A 22,632-nucleotide genomic window follows, 5' to 3' on the forward strand; every position below is an offset into this window, starting at 1 on the left:
TGAGTCCCACGTCGGGCTTTCTGCATGGAGCCTGTTTCTCCCTCTGCCTGTCTCTCTGCCCCCCCCACTCTGTATCTCTCATGAATAAATAAATAAATATTTTTTAAAAATTGGTATAATCATCAAACTTGCTAAGAGTTTGGTACTTAATTGTTCCAGCCATTAAAAACAAAGAGTAATTTTGTAATGTGATAGAGGTATTAATTATTGTTACAATGACAATCTTATTACAGTATGTAAATGTTGAACACCTTGAATTTGTAACATATCAAATATATTTTAATGAAGCAGGGAAAAAAGAATATTACTATCAAGATTTATTTTCCAATTTGTAATAGTAATCCAAATGCCTATTCTGCTTTCTTTCTCATCATCTCATTGATTATAATAAGAATTGCTGCCCTCCCTGAATTTCCAGGTGTCAGATAAATCAGAAACTCATTTTAAAGTTGATATGGGGACACCTAGGTGGCTCAATCAGTTAAGTTTCTGCCTTTAGCTCAGGTCATGGTCTTGGGGCCCTGGGATTGAGTCCTGCGTTGGGCTCCCTACTCAGCGGGGAGTCTGCTTCTTCCTCTGTCCCCCTTGCTTGTGCATGTGCTCACATCACTCTCTCAAATAAAATCTTCTTTTTAAAAAAAAGCTGACTTGACTAATCAGAGAATTATTGTGCATTATCCCAATATTATTCCCTAGGTTAGAATTTCTGTTTTTTCTTTTTTAAAGGAGAACTGTATAAGATATTTGACAGCTAGGCTTGCTATATTTCTGAATTAAGATAGTTTCTTCTAGAAGATAGAACTTGATATTATAAGTGATCCAGAAATATAGCTTAGCAATACAAATTAGTGATTTTTTTTTCATAATTAGAAGGAAGGAACCTCCTCTCATATAATTTTTTTGCAGATAGGGAAAGTGAAGATTGTCAGGTGACTTGTTTGTGGTCAGGTAACAGGACAGTAGTAATCAGAAAGTAGTATCCCTGATGTCTTAACTCCCAGCCCACTATGTTCTATTCATGTTATTTAAATGAAAAATTATTGTAGGTGTACCACATAGCCAGGAAAAAGAACAAGCAAAATAGACTGTGTCATCTTTTGTTATGTTTGCATGTTTTGAGATTCATTGCCTATTTTTCTCCTGGTCTTTCCCATTTCAGAAAATTGTATTACCAGTTTTACCCAGTTCTGCAGATCAAAGGCAGGAACGTTGCTTGATTTCTTTCTTCATTGTCCTTGTCCTTGTCTCACAACATGTCTTGTCAGATTTATCTTCCAAGTACATCCCTGAATCTGACCATTTAGTATAACCTCTACCACTAATGTCCTCATCCAAGCCACTAGCATCTCTTCCCTAGAGGTGTCTGTACTATTCTCTCAGTCAGCCTCTCTACTCCCACCTTTGTCGTACTGCATCACCTAGGTTAATCTTTTAAAAATGTAAGTAAAAAAAAAAAATTGTGGTCAAGTGTGTCATCTCCCTGCTCAAAACCCATCAGTAGCTTTCAGTTACTCTCAGGATAAAATCCAAATGGTCTTATGATGACCTATAAGACTTCATAATGATCTGACTACATTTCCTACCTCTTCACTCATCACTCACTTGCTCACTTCTCCTTCTTGCTATTTCTTGAATGTTCCAAATTTGTTCTGTGTCAGAGCCTTTGCACTTAGTGATCTTTTCTCTGGAACTCTGCATTCTTATGGCTCTTTCCCTTATTTATTCTGTTCAAACATGAACTTTATCAGTAGGCTTTCTTCTTACTGCTTCTGTTACTCCTTCTTAACCTTCTGTATCTTTTTTCAGAGTAATTATGAAGACAACTATTATGTTCTTTACCTCCCCACTTAAATTTATATTTCTTAGGTAAGGGATCTTTCCCATTTTGCATATTCCCAGTGTGTGAATAATTTCTGACATAAGATGCTGAATAAGTTAGAATAAATTAATATACTTTTAAAAATAAAAAATAGAAATTATTTATAGAAGAATGTTTCATAACTGAAACACTTTTTCTTTTTAATCTACATTGTTAAAAATAGCTTAGATTTTAATTGACATAATCATTCTTGTAATCATGGCTATACTTAGGAATGATAACAAAAATTTCAAACTTTAAGACTTGGTATTGATGTCTGTAGCTCTCTTTATCTCATATATGACATGTGAAAATAAATAATATCCTGCAATAACAGTTTTTAACCTTCTTTAGTAGGTAGATGGTATTTAAATGGTTAAATTACTAGAGCAGAGAGGTGCCTTGTTGAATTACGTTGAAGTACATTTGCTTGTAAATGTAATGTGATTTTAGTTCATCCAAGTGCATTAAAACATAAACTGGTCATTCTCCTCCCACCCCCACCCCCATGAATGTTTCTCTTTGACAAGATGAGAGCAGTATCTCCAGAACTTTGAATGCTTTGGGCATGTTTATGTATTAACAGAGTGTTGATTTCTTTAGTTTGATGGTGATCATGTTTGTTGGGTGGAAATGAATTAATAATGTTTTCTTTTTTCCTGCTACTGACTATTCTCCAGGAAGTAATATACATTTTTAGTAGGAATACTTCATATAATCAAGTACAATTTCAAGATGAGGCAGTTTGATTTAACGAGGTTTGTAGACAGAAATCTTTGTGACTAGTGGTCGTATTGATAATCTTGCTGTTCTTCATTGTGAATATGTATTTTTTTCATTTTGAATATTTTTAAGGTGAAAGCATACACCATTTTATTAACTGTATTCCTAAGAGCTACAAAAGTACTTCCTTTTAATAGGATATATAAATTTTATAATTTTAATATGTAGAAATGTTAGAGTACTTAGGTGATTTATTTCCTTACTACCTATCAGGCTGGCCCAGAATGCCTTCAGTGTGAAGAAGGGTGCTCTAAATCACGTCCTCTGGGTTGTCCCCATCCATGTGTTTTGCCATGTCACCCTGGAGAATGTCCTCCTTGTGTTCAGATGCTTAGAATAAAATGTCACTGCAAGATCACAAGCCTATATGTGGAATGTAGGTAAGTGGACTAGAGAAATATTCTTGTTTTACTATAATTATTTTTAACCAGTATCTTTTTGTAATTCAGAACCCTATAAAATGTACTTTAAGGAACATTATTCAGTGTCGCTCATAGGTGTTAGAAGCCTAGATTTTTCACTAGAGACCTGAAGAAAGAAATGTAGAATACTTCACTGTCTAGATACTTATCCCTGATTTCAAAGACAGTTATGCTTTCTTTCCATTTGGGGATTCTGGTTAAGATTTTTTAAGGAAAAAAATTGGATCACTGCTTTAAAAAATATAGAAGCATTCCTGTAGTAGAGTGCTCAAATAACAGTGTCAAACTAGAATTTTTTTGGATAAAAAATTGATGTACACATAGCTACCAAGGCATAATTTTTTTCCTTTTATTACAAATGTATCTGTTATGGCTATGACTTTTTTAAGTTTAAATTCAATTAGCCAACATATAGTACATCATTAGTTTTAGATGTAGTGTTCAATAATTTATCAGTTGTGTATAACACCCAGTGCTCATCATATCATGCACCCTCCTTAATGCCCATCACTTAGTTACACCATCCCCCCACCCATCTTTCCTCCAGCGACCCTGTTTGTTTCCTATAGTTAAGAGTCTCTCATGGTTTTTCTCCCTCTCTGATGACTTCCCATTCAGTTATGACTTCTGTATTTCCTTTACCTAAAAAAAAATCTGCACTTAATAAAATACATGTTTTTGCTTGTGGATTATGTGGGGCAGGGGGAGGATTGCCATTTTTTTTTCTACTTAATCATAATCTAACATAATTTACTAACTTGTTTAGCTCTTTTCACCCAAGTTTGTAAAGTGGGCTCTTTGTTAAGTATATTTTACTCAGGTTAAATTTGGGAATATGACTTTGTTTCTGATTTTTTTAACATAAGTACTTTTTGAAAAATGCCAGTTAATATTAACTTAAATGTGTTTTTGTGACTGTAGGCTCATGTCTTGTTAAATTGGAAAAGTCAGATTTTATTCTTATTAAATATTATTTTGTTGAAATTTTAAGAATAAAATATTACTTTAGCTTTAGAAGTTTTGTAGAGAGAATGAAGAGAGTAATTTTGCTGTATTAATGAGTGATACTGAGGAAAGAGGTTTTCTTTGGTCTTGCAGGACCTAAATTTCTCTTTCTTGCTTATCTTTCCCTTTGTCATGTAGTCTCCAGAGGGTGACTTTACCTTTTTACCTTCTTGTTATCCTTCCAAGATTGGCTCCTTAATTCTTGTGCACTTTTTAAAGTTTCTTCCCATAGTTAGTGCTCTGACCTACCAAGACTTTTTCACATTTAGGGTGGACCTTCTCTTTCTCTTGTGTGATGTTAGCTCAGTTGTGTGTTCTCTTTTCTGCTCAATTTTTCCAGAACACTACTAGTTTTCTGAAATGATTTGCTGAGGGAGCTTGAAAAATCGTTCTGTTATGAATTGGTATTTATTTTTCAACTTACAGGTAATTTTGAACTTTGGAGAAATTTGCATCTTCTAATTATGTGGAGGTTATGGGATTTGAGTGATTTTATTATTAATCAGCTGAATGATTTGGGGGGAAAATGTGTAGATATATTTGGATTAAGGTGGTTTCCATTACTATAGCTGTCTGGAGTTCCTTTTTCCTTTCCTTGGATACATATTTGAAGTGTACGTTTTTTTAGCAGAATACCCTTTCTTTTGAAGTATACATGGAACATTCTTCAGAATAGATCACATATTAGGTTACAAAAGAGGCCTCAACAAATGTAAAAAGATTAAAGTTATATTCTGATCACAACACTGAAACTAGAAGTCAACCACAGGAAAAAATGTGGAAAAACCACAAATACATGGAGATTAAAGAACATGCTACTAAACAATGAATGGGTCAACCAGGAAGCTAAAGAAGAAATTAAAAACAAAAAAAAAAATACATGGAAACAAATGAAAACGAAAGCACAGTGGTCCAAAACCTTTGGGATACAGTGAAAGTGATCCTAAGAGGGGAGTATATAGCAGTACAGGCCTACCTCAAGAAGCAAGAAAAATCTCAAAAAAACCTAACTTTGTACCTAAAGAACTAGAAAAAGAACAGCAAATGAAGCCTAAAACCAGCAGAAGAAAGGAAAACATAGGTTAGATTAGAAATAAATGATACAGAAAATTTTTAAAAAATAGAACAGATCAATGAAACAAGGAGTTAGTTCTTTGAAAAGAAATTAGTAAAACTGATAAACCTTCAGCCAGACTTGTCAAAAAGAAAAGGACCCAAATAAAATCACAAATGAGGAAGAATAATAACCTACATCACAGAAATACAAACAATTAGAGTATTATGAAGACTGTATGCCAACAAATTGAGCAAACTAGAAGAAACGAATACATTCTTAGAAACATAAATTACCAAAACAGAAACAGGAAGAAATAGAAAACTTGAACATATTGGTAACTAGCAAAGAAATTGAATCAGTAATCAAAAAAAAAAAACACTCCCAACAAACAAAAAGTCTAGGACCAGATGGCTTCAGAGGAGAGTTCTACCAAACATTTAGAGAGAAGAGTTAATAACTGTTCTTCTCCCAAACTGTTCCAAAAAATAGAAAAGGAAGGAAAACTTTTAAATTCATTCTGAGGCTAGCATTACCTTGATATCAAAACCAGATAAAGATACCATTAAAAAAGAGAACTATGGGCCAATATTCCTGATGAGCAGAGATGCAGAAATTCTCAATAAAGTACTAGCAAACCAACATTAAAAGAAAAAATCACTCACTGTGACCAAGTGGGATTAATTCCTGGGCAGCAGTCGTCATTTCAGTATTCACAAATGTGATACACCACATTAATAAAAGAAAGGATAAGAACCGTATGATCCTTTCAATAGATGCAAAAGAAGCATTTGACAAAGTACAATATCCATTCATAATAAGAACCCCCAATAAAGTAAGACTTAGAGGGAACATACCTCAATATGCTAAAGGCCATATCTGAAAAACCCACAGTTAATATCATCCTCAGTGGGGAAAAAACTGAGAGCTTTTCCTTTACGGTCAGGAACAAGACAGGAATGTCCATTCTCCTCACTTTAATTCAAAATAGTACTAGAACTTCTAGTCACTTCAGTCAGACAACAAAAATAAATAAAAGAAAGAAAAAGCATCTAGGCTGGCAAGGAAGAAGTCAAACTTTCATCTGTATTTGCAGATGGCATGATACTCTATAGAGAAAACCTGAAAGACTCTGCCCCAAAACTGATAGAACTGTTAAAAGAATTCAGTAAGGTGGCAGGATACAAAATCAATGTACAGAAACCTGTTCGCATTTCTGTATACCCCTGATGGGGTAGCAAAAAGAGAAATTGAGGAATCAATCCCCTTTACAATTACTAGATACCTAGGAATAAACCTAACCAAAGAGGTGAAAGACCTGTACTCTGAAAACTATAAAACACTGATGAAAGAAATTGAAGAGGACAGAAAGAAATGGAAAGACATCCCATGCTGATGGATTGGAAGAAAAAATATTGTTAAAATGCCTGTATAACCCAAAGCAGTCTACACATTTAATGCAATCCCTATCAAAATACCACCAGCATTTTTCACAGAACAAACCATCCTAAAATTCGTATGGAACCACAAAAGACCTCCAATAGCCAAAGCAACCTTGAAAAACAACAGCAAAGCTGGAGGAACCCCAATTCCAGACTTCAAGCTATATTACAAAACTGTAGTGATCAAGACTGTAAGGTACTGGCACAAAAATAAACACATAGATCAATGGAACAGCGTAGAAAACCCAGAAATGAACTAACTGAATGGTCAAGTAATAGTCGACAAAGCAGGAAAGAACATCCAATGGGAAAAAGACAGTCTCTCCAACAAATGGTGTTGGGAAAACTGTACAGCAACATGCAAAAGAATGAACCTGGACCTCTTCCTCATTCCATTCACACAAAAAAATTCAAAATGAATGAAAGACCTAAATGTGAGACAGGAAACCATTAAAATCTTAGGAGATTACAGTAACAACTTTGACATTGGCAGTAGCAGCTAATTACTAGATAGTCTCCTGAGGCAAGGGAAACCAAAGCAAACATAAACTATTGGGACTTCATCAAAATAAAAAGTTCTGTGCAGCAAAGGAATAATCAACAAAACTAAAACACAGCCTATGGAATGGGAGAAAAGATTTGCAAATGACATCTGATAAAATGTTAGGATCCAAAATATATGGAGAACTTGTAAAACTCAACATCCAAAAACTGAATAATTGAATTAAAAAATGAAGCAAAGACATGAATAAATATTTTTTCAAAGAAGAGCTACAGAAAAGAATGTGAAAAGATGCTCAGTATCACTCATTATCTGGGAGAGGCATTCCAAACTATATTACCATCACTCTAGTGAGCTATCTCCTCACACCTGTCAGAATGGCTAAACTCAACAACATAAGAAACAACAGGTGTTGTAAGGATATGAAATAAGTCAATCGGAGAAGGACAAACATATGGTCTCATTCATTTGGGGAATATAAATAATAGTGAAAGGGAATAGAAGGGAAGGGAGAAGAAATGGGTGGGAAATGTCAGAAAGGGAGACAGAACATGAAGACTCCTAACTCTGGGAAGCAAACTGAGGGTGGTGGAAGGGGGAGGAGGGCGGGGGGTGGGGTGAATAGGTGACGGGCACTGAGGGGGGCACTTGACGGGATGAGCACTGGGTGTTATTCTGTATGTTGGCAAATTGAACACCAATAAAAAATAAATGTATTATTAAAAAAAGAAAAGAAAAAGGGGAACCCTTCTGCACTGTTGGTGGGAATGCAGGCTGGTGCAGCCACTGTGGTAAACAGTGTGGAGGTTACTCAAAACACTAAAGATAGAACTACCCTAAGATCCAGCAATTCCACTACTAGGTATTTATCCAAGGAATACAGCAATACTAATTTGAAGGCATACATGCACCCTGATGTTTACAGCAGCATTATCTACAATAGCCAGATTATGGAATCAGCCCAAATGTCCATCAGCTGATGAATGGATGAAGAAGATGTGGGGTGTGTGTGTATATATAGAGAATGGAATATTACTAACCACAAAAAAAGAAAGGATTCTTATCATTTGCAATGACATGGATGGAGGGTAGAGTGTTATGCAAAGTGAAATAAGTCCAAGAATGACAAATACCACGGATTTCATTTATATGTGGAATTTAAGATACAAAACAACCAAAGGGGGAAAGAAAGAGCAAATAGTAAACCAAGAAACAGACTCTTAACTATAGAGAACAAACTGATGGTTACTAAAGGGACGTGGGTGGGGGGATGGGTGAAATAGGTGATGGGGATTAAGGACGGCACTTGTGATGAGCACTTCCATGTGTTGTATGGAAGTGTCGAATTACTATATTGTACACTTGAAACTAGTATTACACTGTATGTTAACTAATTGGAATTTAAAAACTTTAAAAAATCACAATGACCTACAACTGCGTACCTGTTAGCATGGCTAAAATTAAAAAGACAAAAAGACAAAAGACTGACAGTATTAAGTGTTGGAGAGGATATGGAAGTATTGGAACTCATACACTGCTAATAAGAATGTAAAATGATACAAACACTTTGGGGAAAGGTTTGGTAGTTTCTTAAAAAGTTAAACATCTGCCTGCCATATGATACAACCATTCTATTCCTAGGTACTTAACCAAGAGAAATGAAATGTATGTCCCTACAAAGATTATGTACATGAATGTTCATAATATTTTATATGTAATAACCTAAAACTGGAAACAATCCAAATGTCCAGCAACAGGTGAATAAGCAAATGGTAGATTTCTATACGTTAGAATAAATAAAACAGTAAAAATAAACTATTGTTATTTACAATGTCATGAATGAACCTCAAAATGTGAAATCTCAAGGTAAATGAAAGAAGCTGAACAAAAAAGACTCGTGTCCTATGATTTGGTTATGTAAAATTCTTGAAAATGGAAGCTAATCTATACAAGAAGTATGTATATCTATACATATCAGTGGTTGCCTGTCAGGTGATGGGCAGTATAAAGAGATTCCTAAGGGACACAGGAAACTTTTGAGAGTAATGGGTAATGTCCATGATCTTGATTGTGGTGATGGTTTCATGGGAGTAAACCTATGTCAAGCCTTACCACATTTTCTTTGTTTTGTTTTGTTTTGTTTTTTTAGATTTTATTTATTTATTCATGAAAATACACAGAGAGGAGAGAGAGGCAGAGACACAGGCAGAGGGAGGAGCAGGCTCCATACAGGGAGCCTGACGTGGGACTCAATCCAGGGTCTCCGGGATCACACCCCGGGCTGCAGGCGGCGGTAAACTGCTGAGCCACCGGGGCTGCCCCTTACCACATTTTCTTACCACATTTTAAACATGTACATTATTGTGTTCTGCATTATACCTTAATAAATCTGTTTTTAAAAGCACCTCCAAACATGAGGTGTATGTTTTTATAGAGACTTCTTCAAGGCTCAGTATTCATTATGATAATTTCATTTACTTTCAATTCAGTGAATTATTTCATGTTATCTTTTTTTTTTTTTTTTTTTAGTCCTTTTCTGCTTCATGTAATTTCTTCTGTAGAAATCAGATATAAAAGATACAGGTGTTGAAAATTAGTTTACCTAATTATAAAGTGATAGGAACAAAATGATACTAAGTCTTAAATTCAGAGGTGAGCGCCTTGTCAGAATGAAAGTATACAGCTTTTAGTAGAGCCAGTATAAAGAGTTTGCGATATTATTAAACTTTTGCTGAGAAAATTGCATGTGTTACCTTGAGTACATTTATGCTAACTTATATGTATACTTAAGATAATAGTTTTGATATTAATTAGACTAAACTTGTATATTTTGGCAATTATGTCTAATAAAAGGAAATAAGAAAAGCAGGAAAAGAAAGAATCAAAAGAAGAAAGCTGATGGGAAGAGAAAAGTAACCTATATGTGATAGGGATTCTAAGAGTGTCACTAGTTATTATTGACTTACACAGTGTCTATTGTGGTTATATTCAACTATCTATGAGAAAGTTTTATTCTTTAGTGTTTGTGACTTTTCCTGAATTACCCATCAAGCCAAATATAAAAGCACACAGATTGATCTAAAGTGATCAAATCTAAAGGGAGTCAGTTTAGTAGATAGCTTGCAAAAGCAGCTTAAGAAGCTTTCCAAAAATAAGCTTACTAAATTCTTCAATTTGAAGTAGTTTTTATTGTTGTTGTTGTTCTTTAAGAAACAAAACAAACAAGCCTAGGGAAAAAAAGGGAGAGGTAAACCAAGAAGAGATTCTTAACTACAGAGAGCAAACTGATGGTCACCAGGGGGGCTGTTTGTGGGGGGGATGGGTGATATAGGTGATGAGGATTAAGGAGGGTACTTGAGATGAGCACAGAGTATGGTATGAAAGTGTTGAATCACCTGAAACTGATTATACACCTGAAACTGATACTACAATTTATGTAACTAATTAGAATTTAAGTAAAAACTTAAGCATTTTCTCAGTGTTTTCAAGTAATATATTGAGCAATTAGGTTTTTTGTTTGTTTGTTTTTGAGCCATTAGTTTTTAATACTTTATGTAGAAGCTTTAGAAGGTGATAGCTATGAATAATGATTGCTCTACAAGAAAAGGTAATAGCAACTTTTTTAAAAAAGATTTTACCCAGGGGCAGCCCAGGTGGCTCAGCGGTTTAGCGCTGCCTTCAGCCCAGGGCCTGATCCTGGAGACCCGGGATCAAATCCCATGTCAGGCTCCCTGCATGAAGCCTGCTTCTCCCTCTGCCTGTGTCTCTGTCTCTCATGAATAAGTAAAATCTTTTTTTTTTTTTTTTTTTAAGATTTTACCCATTTATTTGAGTGTGCAAGCACAAGCAGGGGAAGGGGCAGAGGGAGAGAGAATTTCAAGCAGACTCCAGGGTGAGTGTGGAGTGATGTGTGATTCCCTTACCCAGAGATCGTGACCTGAGGCAAAATCAAGAGTCAGATGCTTAAGGGACTGAGCCACTGAGGTGCCCAGTAATAGCAGAACTATTAAAGAAAAGGCCAGGCACAGATGATACTTTGTGTGTGTTATATACTTTCTTTTTGCACTGATTACTCTTTTGGTATTTGATTTGTTGATAATAGATGAAGGGCTGGAAGGTTTCAGTTATCAGAAGGTAAATAATTTGAGGACAATTGTTACAGATGATACACAATTAAAATCTTTTTCAAGAAGAAATGAATAGCTTAATGGATATGTTTGAAGTTGTGAGTTATTTTTCTAGAAATTGTGCTATAAAATGGACTTTGGTTTGAATGTCATCAAAACTTCCTCTTATTTTTAGAAAAATAACCACAGCTGATGAAAATGAGAAGAACCTCCTTAGTTGTTGCAAAAATCAGTGTCCTAAAGAGGTAAGCTTTAATAGAATATTTTAAGTTGTATTTCTTGGGCATTGTTCCTCTTGGATTTTCTCTTTTCTTGTTGGTCGTCTTATTTCAGGTCTTTTCTGAGCCTGCTAGAAATGTGGGTCCAGAAAGGAAAATGTGATTGGTGTCTGTAAAAATGTAATACATACTAACTGTGGATGCTCATAACTCTTTCTGAAATTTTGGGGTATTAGAACTAGGAATAATCCTTTGAAGATTTTTTAAAAGCAATTTTAAAGGTAGCTTATATACTTTATATGATAAAGTATTGACCTAATGTTTACCCCGCTCCCAACCCCTTCAAATGTAAATAGATGGAGAACTGTGAGTGTGGATCATAGGCAGTTAAACAGTAGATCCATAGTAGGTTATTTAAAAAGCAGATGTGTGTGTGTATGTGTCTGAACTTTAAAGTTCATTATCATCTTGAATTGATTAATATAAAGCACTTATATAGACAGTTTTATTTTTAAAGATTCTGATGCTTGTATATGCATTGTATTCATACTGAAAGTATGAAAAAGTGCAGGAAAAATTGCTCAGAGTCTAAAGGTAAAAACTCACCAGTGATTTATCTTGATGATAATTTGAGAAACCAAAGTGATCCCTCTGTAGTTGGTCAGTTTAAAAGTCAGAGTATTCCCTCTTTTGTTGTTGGAGGTAGGACAGTGAGTTATTTGATTTGGTTGGACATTTATAAAGGAATCCCTTTGACTTAAAGATGTACTAACAGTGCACTCTTATTCTAATTCTTTGTCTTTCTCATCCTCTTTAGAGTCAGGAGAGATGATAAAGCCTTAAATATTGTAGTCATTCTCTTTGATTAAATAAAAACAGAAATTAATGCATGATATGCCTTTTTGCTAACAATATTTCCTTTTAACTAAAACTTTGGATGCCTTTTTGGATTCCTGTTTAAGAACTTTTGGAAATTGAACTTGGGTATATTAAAAGTTAAGTAAGATTATAAGAAGGGAGACCATTTCCAGCAATAAATGATTGTTTTAATAACCCTGTCTTTGTTATGTAAGTGAAGCTAAGGGTATTAGGATATTTCAAATTTAATTTTCGGATTTCTTCAAATCCTGACTTTTTCATTGTTAGAATAAATTTTCTTCTGTCCAGATTCAGATTCCAGGTAATAAGTGGTTAAGAATGCTTTATTTTTAATCTGATCCAGTAACTTGATATGAGATTGTGGTTAGAAACAACAAAAGTAAAATTAGGGATTGCTAATTTGTAGTTTAGCATTTCCTTGGTGGCTGTGATTGAGTTGTGATAATGGTACAACATTTGGTGGGACTAGATGAGCGATCACTGTTTATTTAAAAATTTGTTTTGCATGCTCGTGATTTTTGGATTCTAGGCCATTCTCGAGCCCCTAATATTGCTAGAATCTCCTTGGGCTCTCTTGAAAAGTATAGCCCTAGTTTGTGAATGATCCAAGTAGCTGTTATAGTTTGAAACAGTCTAAGAGTGGACAGGTGAGTATCCATGTGTCTCATAGAACTTATTCTGGTTTATGGCCTCCGGACATTGGCTACAACAGTACTTCTCAATCAGTTCAAGGGCTTCTTAAAACAGATTAACAGGCTCTGCCCCAGAGTTTCTGACTTTGAGGGCCTGAAGTAGGGGCTTAAGAATGCACATTTCTTTTTTTTCTTTTTTTAAGGATTTATTTATGCATGAGAGACGTGGAGACAGAGAGAGAGACAGAGAGAGAGAGAGAGAGGCAAAGACACAGGCAGAGGGAGAAGCAGGCTCCATGCAGGGAGCCTGACATGCAACTCAATCCTGGGTCTCCAGGATCAGGCCCCGGGCCAAAAGCAGCGCTAAAACACTGAGCCACCCAGGCTGCCCTATAATGCTTTTTAATCAGCTTCCTTTGGAGCTGCTTTTCAGCTCTTTCAGAATATAAGCTGGCTTTTGAGATCACAGATACTCGCACATCTGGTTTTTCAAACATTGATATTACTACCTACCCAAAAGTACATAACATATATGGACAGTTTTAACAAATAGTTAAAAAGCCAACACCATATAACTCCATCCAGGTCAAAAAAATAGAGTATTGCTGCATCTCAGAAGTCTGCAAAGTCCCTGTCTGGTTATGGATTCTCCCTTCTATCCTGTATGTTACTTCCATCTGCCTTTTATAGTAATCCTTTCATTTCTTTTATTTATGGTTTTACTACCTATATGTATATCTGGAAACAATATTGTTTGCTTAATTTTATATTAGAAGTTCAAAACTATGAACTCTATTGCTCTGTGTTATGTTTGCCATGTTTATTGCACGTGGCTGTAGTCTTTTTCCCATTGTATGAGTATACTATGGCTCATTGTGTTTGCTTTACTGTGGGTAGATATTTGAGTTACCAATTTGTGTTTGTTTCCAATTCCAAAATACTGCTATGAATATTCTTTTTATTTTTAAAGATTTTATTTATTCATGAGAAACAGAGAGAGAGAAGTGGGGGTCAGAGACACACAGGCAGAGGGAGAAGCAGGCTCCATGCAGGAGCCCGACATGGGACTCAATCCCGGGTCTCCAGGATCACGCCCTGGGCTGAAGGCAGCGCTAAACCACTGAGCACCTGGGCTGCCTCTGCTATGAACATTCTTGTTTGTGCATTCTAATATATGTGTGTACAGATCTATCTAGGCATATTGTAGTGCTAAGGGAGTGCCAATTATACACTCCCATTGGTCATAGGGAGTGTATAATTTCAACTTGATGTCATATTGGTTTCCAAAATAGTTGCATTGTTTATTACCAGTAAATTTTCTAATTTACCACCAGTATTTTAAAGTTTCTGTTGTGACATATCCTTGTCAGCACTTGGTATTGTCACAGTTTTAAATTTTTGCCAGTCTTGTGGCATCTTGTGATTTTAATTGAAATTTTCCTGATTATTAGTGATTTTAAATACTTTTTCAGGGTTAACGGCATTACTTTTGTCTGTGGGACATATATTGGATACCAGCACAGTGGACTTCTGGATAAGCTTCATTTTTTCTTGCAAGCTATAGTTATCAGCTTGGTTAACTTACCACAGACTTTGGAGGCTATTGGGGACCAGTTTGTAGATCCTGAAGGAAATGCTGTATAGCAAACTTCGGGAAGGGCAGGATCTGGGCAGCCCCCGGGTTTCCCAGCAGGAGCTCGGGGGCTCTGTAGTGAGATGACTGTTGAAAATACCACCTTTTCCTTTTTTAGCTTTCAGATTACCAGGAGAGAAAATCCAATTGGCCGCCTTACATCAAGGGGCTCCCTTAGCATAGGCAGCGACAGACAGGAAACTGGAATGGATAGCATAGCCATGGCCATGGGAGAATTGTGATGAGCCAGGTAGCCATCCCAAGTTATGACTTTTGGGAACAGGATCAAATACAGTATTTAGAGAAAAGGGATTCATTTTGAAGGCAGAAGACTTAGAAGAGACAAGAGAGACTTTCAAGATGGTAGTGAAATTGTGAAGTGACCATGTGGTCTTTGAGGAGGCAGAAAGATTTAACATCCAGACCGGTGGTTTTTAGCTTTTCATCAACCCCCAACATACTGAAAAAGAGAGAACACAATAGCATGATTCTGTGTAATTTCAGAGAGATCTTTACTGATTCTGACAGGCTTCCCTATTCACTTTCCCCTTTAGAATTATTGATTGAAAGTTAGAGTGCTTAGATTCTTGTAGAGAAGATGACCGATGTAATTACCTCATAGACTGAAGCACGAACAAGAGGCTACAGAGATATGTTTTGAGAAGAAGAGAGGCTAGGTGGTCCGCTGATGCCAAATGTTTGTCTTCTTTGTGAAGTTAGACTAGAGGCACTGGCAGGAATGAAGGTGGGAATGAAGTTGAGGAGACAAAGACTTTACCCCTGTGAGGAGGTACTTGACAGTGAATAAATATTGATCTCATCGAGCAGTGTTCAGCGCCTGCAGTTAGGTGTAGAGAGAGACAAAACTGAAATGGTCCAGGGATGCTCGTGTGGAGCTCATTTGAGGAACACAGCCCTGTGATGGGATGGATGAAGATGTAGTCTGACTGAGCCAAATTCAGTTTTGTATGGATGTCTCAGCTAGAAAATGAAAGAACAAGCAAGCTCGTTGTTCATTAGAGTGACACTAAAGGCAATGGAAAAAAACTGGTGAATTTTTAAAAGTGAGTAAATAGCATGGAGGGATCAGTCTGGTGAATCATAAAGATCAGAAGTTGGAGAAACTCAGATGTGTATTAAGGTGTCCACTATTTGTAAAATGTCTTTGTTAATGAGTATAAGAGGCACAAAGACCACAGAAGACCAATGCCCTCAACTAACAACAGCAATAATAATAATACCTTTTATTTTAATAGCTAACTCGAGCACAATTAATCCTCATGACAACTTTACAAAATCCTGTCATTCTTCCCAGTTTTAAATGTGAGGCAAAGAAAAATTAGGGGGCTTGCCCATGGTTTCACAGTTGGTAAACAGGGAAGCTGGGCTTCAGTTCCAGGCAGCCTGACTTTGGAATTTAACCACTAACCAGCAGTGTCTTTTATGCACAGCCTGCTAGGAGAGACAGACATTTGTGAAGTGTCTAAATATTTTTTTTAAGTTTAAAACAACACAACGTCACAATAGTTTAGAAATAGATTTCTTATATAATTACTATTATTTGTTCAAGTATAGGCAAACTCCTATCATGCTTCTGTGGTGATTTAAGCCGTTTCTTGAAGTTTGGATAAGATTTGAATACAAAGGAGGTTAGAATGTTTCATCTGAAAGCTTGACTGGGATAAGAAGATAGTAAATAAAGAGAAGGAGCACATAGACATCATGGCAATTCCTGAGTTGGTTGGGTACCTATGTGTTTTGATATATAGTGGCAAAGAGAAGTGATTTAGAGTAAAAGGCTAAGCAGTTGTATTACAGTACAGTGCCTTGGGGACAAGGCAGGTTTCTTTCTTTCTCATATAACTCTACAGGGAAGGTAGAGGCATTGGCACTGGGCTCCATGTATTCATCCAGGAACCCAAGTACGCTAGGCAGCTCTGCTTCTCTTTGATATGCGGTTTCCATTATTGCTCTAAATGTCATCATGTTAAGCACATTGGGAAGGGACGAACATGGATGTGTGCTCTTGAAATGCATCAAGGCACCAAAATACGTATGCTTGCATTCCATTAGCCAGAATGTAGTCACGTGGCTGTAACTAGCCATAACAGCGATGTAAGATACATTCTTGGAGTGGAACTGGGGAGAGTTATTGAACACTTCTGCATAATTAAAATAATTTATATCTAAAGGAAAGAAGTTGAAAAATTAGATGAGTATCCAGGGTTGATTAACCCCGTCGTAGTAGACTCTCTCTTAAAATGGTTGTTGGAGGAAGGGGAGTTTGCAGAGTCTGACTAGAATGTAAATATGTAATTGCCTTATTTTGGTTTTATTTTAGCTTCCTTGTGGTCACAGATGCAAAGAAATGTGTCATCCTGGTGAATGTCCCTTTAATTGCAACCAGAAGGTAAAACTTAGATGTCCTTGTAAAAGAATTAAAAAGGTAAATATTTTAAGTTATTGAAAATACTTTTTTGTGTAAAATTTTTTTTTCCTGGTCTGTGTTTTGGTAGCTCTTTGGCTTTTTGCCTTTTGATTTTAAAGTCTTATTTTTTAGAATCATTTTATTGTTAGCCCATCTATCTGTAAATACTTATTTTAAAAATCAGTTTTGAAAAAAAAATAAAAATAAAAAATAAAAATCAGTTTTGACAATTTAGTTTTCTGTAATTTATTCATAAAAGAACTTTAAGTTCAATGCCCTTTTTTTGGATAGAATCAATATGCTCTAAATTTGAGGTCTTTGTACAAGGAACACAATGTGAGTAATAAAGTGAGTTTCGTAGTTTTAAGAAATGGTCTGGAATTAACCTTTGTTGCTCTGGTTTATGCAACACTTTTTGCAGTCAGGATCCAGTTGCGAAAACATAACCTTAGACTCCACATGCATAGCCTTATAAAATAACCAATTTGGAGAGAATTCCTTTTAAGATAAAGTGGTAACGGAAGTTTATTAAAAGGGAAAACTAACGATTTAGAAAGCTCAATGGACACAAAGTGGACACTGTTGAGCTAAGCTAAGCTTAGGAGGGAAGAGTCTCACTGATCTCCAGTGTCGGTAGCTGCGTGGTCTTGTTTTCAGTCCTTTCCCTTGGCTCCTCCGTTCACACTGTTGACCTCTGGTTTTTGCTGTCTTGGTTAAATTGTAACTCCCTTTTTTCTTCATGTTCTTAACAGTCATCCCCTAAAGCTCATCTTTTTCTTTTCTTTGAATTCATTCTTGTATTCATCCATCCAATAAGTATTTATTGAGAGGCTTTTGCTTTTCTTGAGGATCTTTGCTTTTCATTCATTTTCACAGCTCCTATTATTATTACTTCCTGGGGTATGTAACTTCTGAGTTTAAATGTATAGGCCTTACCTCCTCTGGAGTTGAATCCCTAGGTTTTAGATATTTAAGTTGGACCATCAGTATATGAAAATCAATGTTTAGTCAATGCTTATCAGTGCTTGTGATCCGGCTGTCTTTCAGGTTTTCTCTCATTTCATGTTACTGTCCAAGCACAGTTCTCCATCTGCTAGAGAACTTTGGCCACAGCTCATTCTTGGACTCCGATAACAGCTTCAGAACAGATATCCTTGCCTCCGAGCATAATACTTCCCAATCTAAGTCCTTCAATGTTTCTTCATCACTTAGGGGAAAAAATATGCATTTAAAAGAAATGCGTATGCATATATAGAGTTGGCATTCCAGGGAATCTATGATGGTACCTTTCTTTGCCTGCTTGTCTCCACTCCCATCCTCTAGTGGTCTTCTCCGGGAATCTGTTACTTACGTGCCCTAACGTATATGTTATACTTCGTTTAATCCGTGGTGATAGAGACATTCTTTCTTTTCTGTAAAATGCAAAGTTTTTTTCCCTGCTCTGTTTACTACAATCCTGCTAGTATTCAGTGCAAGTATTTCCTTGTTTGGAACCTCTTCCTTCCCCTGACTCCCTTGGGAAGACTTGGATGCTGTTTCTCCTTGGTTTTCTTTATTCTAGGCTCATGACTAAAAGCTTTGTGATTCTAGGGATGTCTGTAACCTTGTTTTCTCATCAGTAAAATAGAGTTTATACATAGATTTATTGAAAGGAATGAAAGAGGTAATGCTTATATAGCATTTAGCACAGTGATTATTATGTTTAATAAATAACAGCTGCTATTAATATTAGTTCGCTACTTACCATATTTTTACATTATTTTTCTTATTGTGTCCCCTGTCTCTAACACAGTGCTTGGCATGTAATAGGTGCTCTGTAAGTACCCTTTGAATGAGGAAAGGTAGGATCCCTCTCCAGGCTTGACAGACTTAACATCTGCAAATGCAATATTTATTTTTGTCTTTCAAGTTTGTATTTGTTATTTTTCCTTTGTCTGGACTATCCTTAGAAGACTGTTTATCACAACCTCAACCCAAAATGAAGAACTTAAGTGGGGAAAAAACTCTCTAAGTAATAAAATTCCATGCTATAAGGTGTTTTCACTAAAGTATATGTATTTTGTTCGTAGGATTTGATGATCTCATATCTTAACTCTGGTAAATTTGAACTAAAAAAATTAGTATCTGAGAGTATAGTAAGAAAGGAGAAATTGATACAAATAGAGCAAAAGTAGTATCTGGCAGCAAGAAAAGGTAGATAAAACATCTACAAAAGCAAATTCTAGGACTTTAATATAAGGATCACTTATTTTATGAGTAGTTCACAAATTGATTATAGGGTTGATGTCACATAATCAAGAAAAGAGTAGGTTAGTTTTTTATTGTTCATTAAGGAGGCATTGAAGTGCAAACATAAGCTTTAGACCAATTTTCAAAATTTTAAAACTTAAAAAAAAAAGATTAAATGGTTGAGAGGAAAATTTGTAGCTCTCCAGAAAATTCTGAGAACTGCATGAGTTTGTAGCCATTAACCACATATGGCTGTTTATTTATTTGAATAGTTTTTAGCTTTACTGATGCACAATTGACAAAAATTGTATATATTTAAGATGCGTACATGGTGATCGTCTATGCATACACACTGTGAAATGATTACAGTAATCAAGGTAACATTTACCTAATGGTTACCACTTCTTTGTGGTGAGAACACATTCTACTCTCAGCAAATTTAAAGTATGTAATACAGTATTATTAACTATGTCATGCATGCTATATATTATTAGATTCCGTAAAACATACTTACCTTATCAATGAAAATTGTACCTAGTGACCAACTTCTCCACATTTCATGTAACTCTAGCCCCTGGCAATCTCCAATCCCTTCTCAGCTTTCCTAAGTTCTAATTTTTTAGATTCCACACATTAGTATGATCATACAATATTTGTCTGTATCTGATTTATTTTACTTAGCCTGATTGTCTCCATATTCATCCATGTTCTCTAAATGACAGGACTTCTTTTTTATGGCCAAATAATATTCCATTATAGGTAGATAGGTGGGCAGATCGCATTTTCTTCATCTCTTTATCCATTGATGGATACATACTTGCTTCCATATCTTGGCTATTATGAATGATGATGCAATGAACATTGGAGCACAGGTATCTTTTAGTTACTCTCTTCATTTCCTGGATGTATATCTGGAAGTAAGACTGCTAGAATCTATACTAGATCTAATTTGAAGTTTTTTTTTAAAGACGACTCTGTACTGTTTGTCATACTGGCAATACCAATTTACATTTCCACCAACACTGTACAAGTTCTTTCTTTCTTTCTTTCTTTCTTTTTTTCATGTAGTCTTATCAACACTTGTTATCTGTTGGCTTTTCAATTGTAGTTATTCTAGCAGTTATGGGTAATTATGTCATTGTGGTTTAGATTTGCATTTTTCTGGTGAGTAATGATGTTGAACACATTTGCATGTACCTATTGGCACCCTTATGGTTATTTAATTTTGAATTTTAATGAATCAACATCAAATAGTAGTAACCATCAGTTCCTTGATTTTGCTGGCCACATTTTGAGTTTTCAGTAGCCATATGTATTTAGTGTTACTTCATTGGATAGCACAGATGTAGAACATTTTTATTGTCTCAGAAAGCTGCATTGGTTGGCACTACTCTGGAGCATATTTTCATAGCACAAAAATAATGAAAAGGAAATTGAAGCTAAGTTGATAGTGGCTCTCAGTAAATAATTACTAAATAGATGCTTTGAATTTTATGGTATTCACTTTTTTCTAGTTAGGAAATAAAGGAATGATCACTGTTAGAATCAAGACATTTAATGCTTGTAACCGTATCATCATTAAATATTCATGAACATGGCTTTTAAATAATATGCATAACCTTAAGCTGTCAGAGATACTTTGCTTTCTTCATAGCATAGAGTTAGGACTTTGAGGGAGAAATCTTTTAAAATCAAAATTTTTAAAAAAAAAATGTTATTTGTAGGAATTGCAATGCAACAAAGTACGTGAAAATCATATTTCAATAGAATGTGACACAACATGCAAGGAAATGAAGCGGAAAGCATCTGAGGTAATATCATGTTAAATGTAATTTTTTTAAAAAAGATTTATTTATTTTAGAGAGAGAGAGAGTGCAAATGAGCCACACAGGGTTGGCAGGGGGAGGGGCAGATGGAGAGAGAGAGAGAATCGCAAGCAGACTTCCCGCTGAGCACAGAGCCTGACCCAGGACTCCATCCCATGATCTTGAGAACATGATTTGAGCCAAAATCAAGAGTCAGAAGCTTAACCTACTGAGCCACCCAGGTGCCCCAAACATCATTTTTAACGTGCTAATTAATGACCTTTTCATATTTATTTTGTACATTACTTTATGTGCTTATTACAAACAACTCAAAAGCTTACCTTTTTTGCTTTTGTAATAAAGCCTAGTTTTATAGGCCTATTTAAGATTCCCAGGTGTACTCTTTAGTATGTACTAGATTTTTTTTCTCTCCTCAGTACCAGTAGCGTGTGTGTTCCAGAACATAGTTTTCACCTTTATGTTACTGTAAGCCTCCTGAAAGTTAGGTTAAAATAATACAAAATAAGGTTTTGGAATTCTTTGTTGTTTGCGTTACCTCTAGTGTCACTATTTCCCGCCATCAGTCCAATCAGTGAATAAACTCTTGATTTTGCTTGACACACAGGATTCCCTTCCCAAGAGGGCATTTATGGAAAATGGTCCATTTCAACTCTAGAACAAGAGTAGTTTATTTAATAATTCATTAGAGACTTAGTATGGTAACTCAAGAGAAAAAATACAGTTTTAACTATTTCATTTTACAGTTTTGTAACTCCTTGGATTGTGATCTAATATCTATTAGAGTTGTTAAGCTGTATGTATGTTTATATACAGTATAACCCTGACCCTCCCCTCACAGCACAATCTATTAGAACCTTGGTAACGCTTCTCAGTAGAACATTTACATGTCTTTAACTAATTTCCAATATAAAGTTACCGAAAGTTGTTATGGGTTAGTGGATCCTGGGTGGAAGATGTTAAAATTCTACATAAAATTTGAGGATTACAATGTTAATTTATTTTTAAATGTCTATAAACAGATAAAAGAAGCAGAAGCCAAAGCTGCTCTTGAAGAGGAAAAACGAAGACAACAGGTAACTAAACAAAATACCTAGATTTATGTCTCTTTGTATTTTTTTAAAATTTTATTTATTTATTCATGAGAGAGAGGGGCAGAGACACAGGCAGAGGGAGAAGCAGGCTCCCTGCGGGGAGCCCAACGTGGGACACGATCCTGGGACTCCAGGATCATGACCCGAGCCAAAGGCGGTGCTAAACTGCTGAGCCACCCAGGCTGCCCTCATTGTTAGTTTTTATGCAAACACATGGTGTATTCCACATACAAACCAGGAGCTGGTCAACTGTTCTCTAGACTGAAAATAATATGGTCCTACAAAACGAAAATTCTACTCATTCACTTTAGGGCAAGTATACTGAACCTCTGAAGAGGCATGAATCTTGTATATTCCCAGATATTTTGTATATTCCCAAATTTACTTCCTTGCCAGGAGCCTATGTCATCACTCACCTCAAAGTACTCTGAGTTCTGTTTTGCTGAGTTGTAGATTACAGAGTTATGTATAAAAATGAGTGTTGTTTACCGACCAGTCACTTG

At 35.6% G+C, this 22,632-nt stretch overlaps 1 protein-coding gene across 3 annotated transcripts in view; it reads left to right on the plus strand.

Annotated features, from left to right (window-relative positions):
* NFXL1 (nuclear transcription factor, X-box binding like 1) overlaps positions 1-22,632 on the plus strand; it is a 69,828-nt gene that overhangs the window by 42,931 nt on the left and 4,265 nt on the right. For all 3 annotated transcript variants that reach the window (XM_072749053.1, XM_072749051.1, XM_072749052.1), the window contains 5 exons: positions 2,855-3,021; positions 11,369-11,438; positions 16,897-17,001; positions 20,937-21,023; positions 22,058-22,111. In XM_072749053.1, the coding sequence (XP_072605154.1) occupies positions 2,855-3,021; positions 11,369-11,438; positions 16,897-17,001; positions 20,937-21,023; positions 22,058-22,111 (483 nt within the window). The remainder of the gene's footprint in view (positions 1-2,854; positions 3,022-11,368; positions 11,439-16,896; positions 17,002-20,936; positions 21,024-22,057; positions 22,112-22,632) is intronic.

This window comes from Vulpes vulpes, chromosome 2 (assembly GCF_048418805.1).
Source record: "Vulpes vulpes isolate BD-2025 chromosome 2, VulVul3, whole genome shotgun sequence".
NCBI lineage: Eukaryota > Metazoa > Chordata > Mammalia > Carnivora > Canidae > Vulpes > Vulpes vulpes.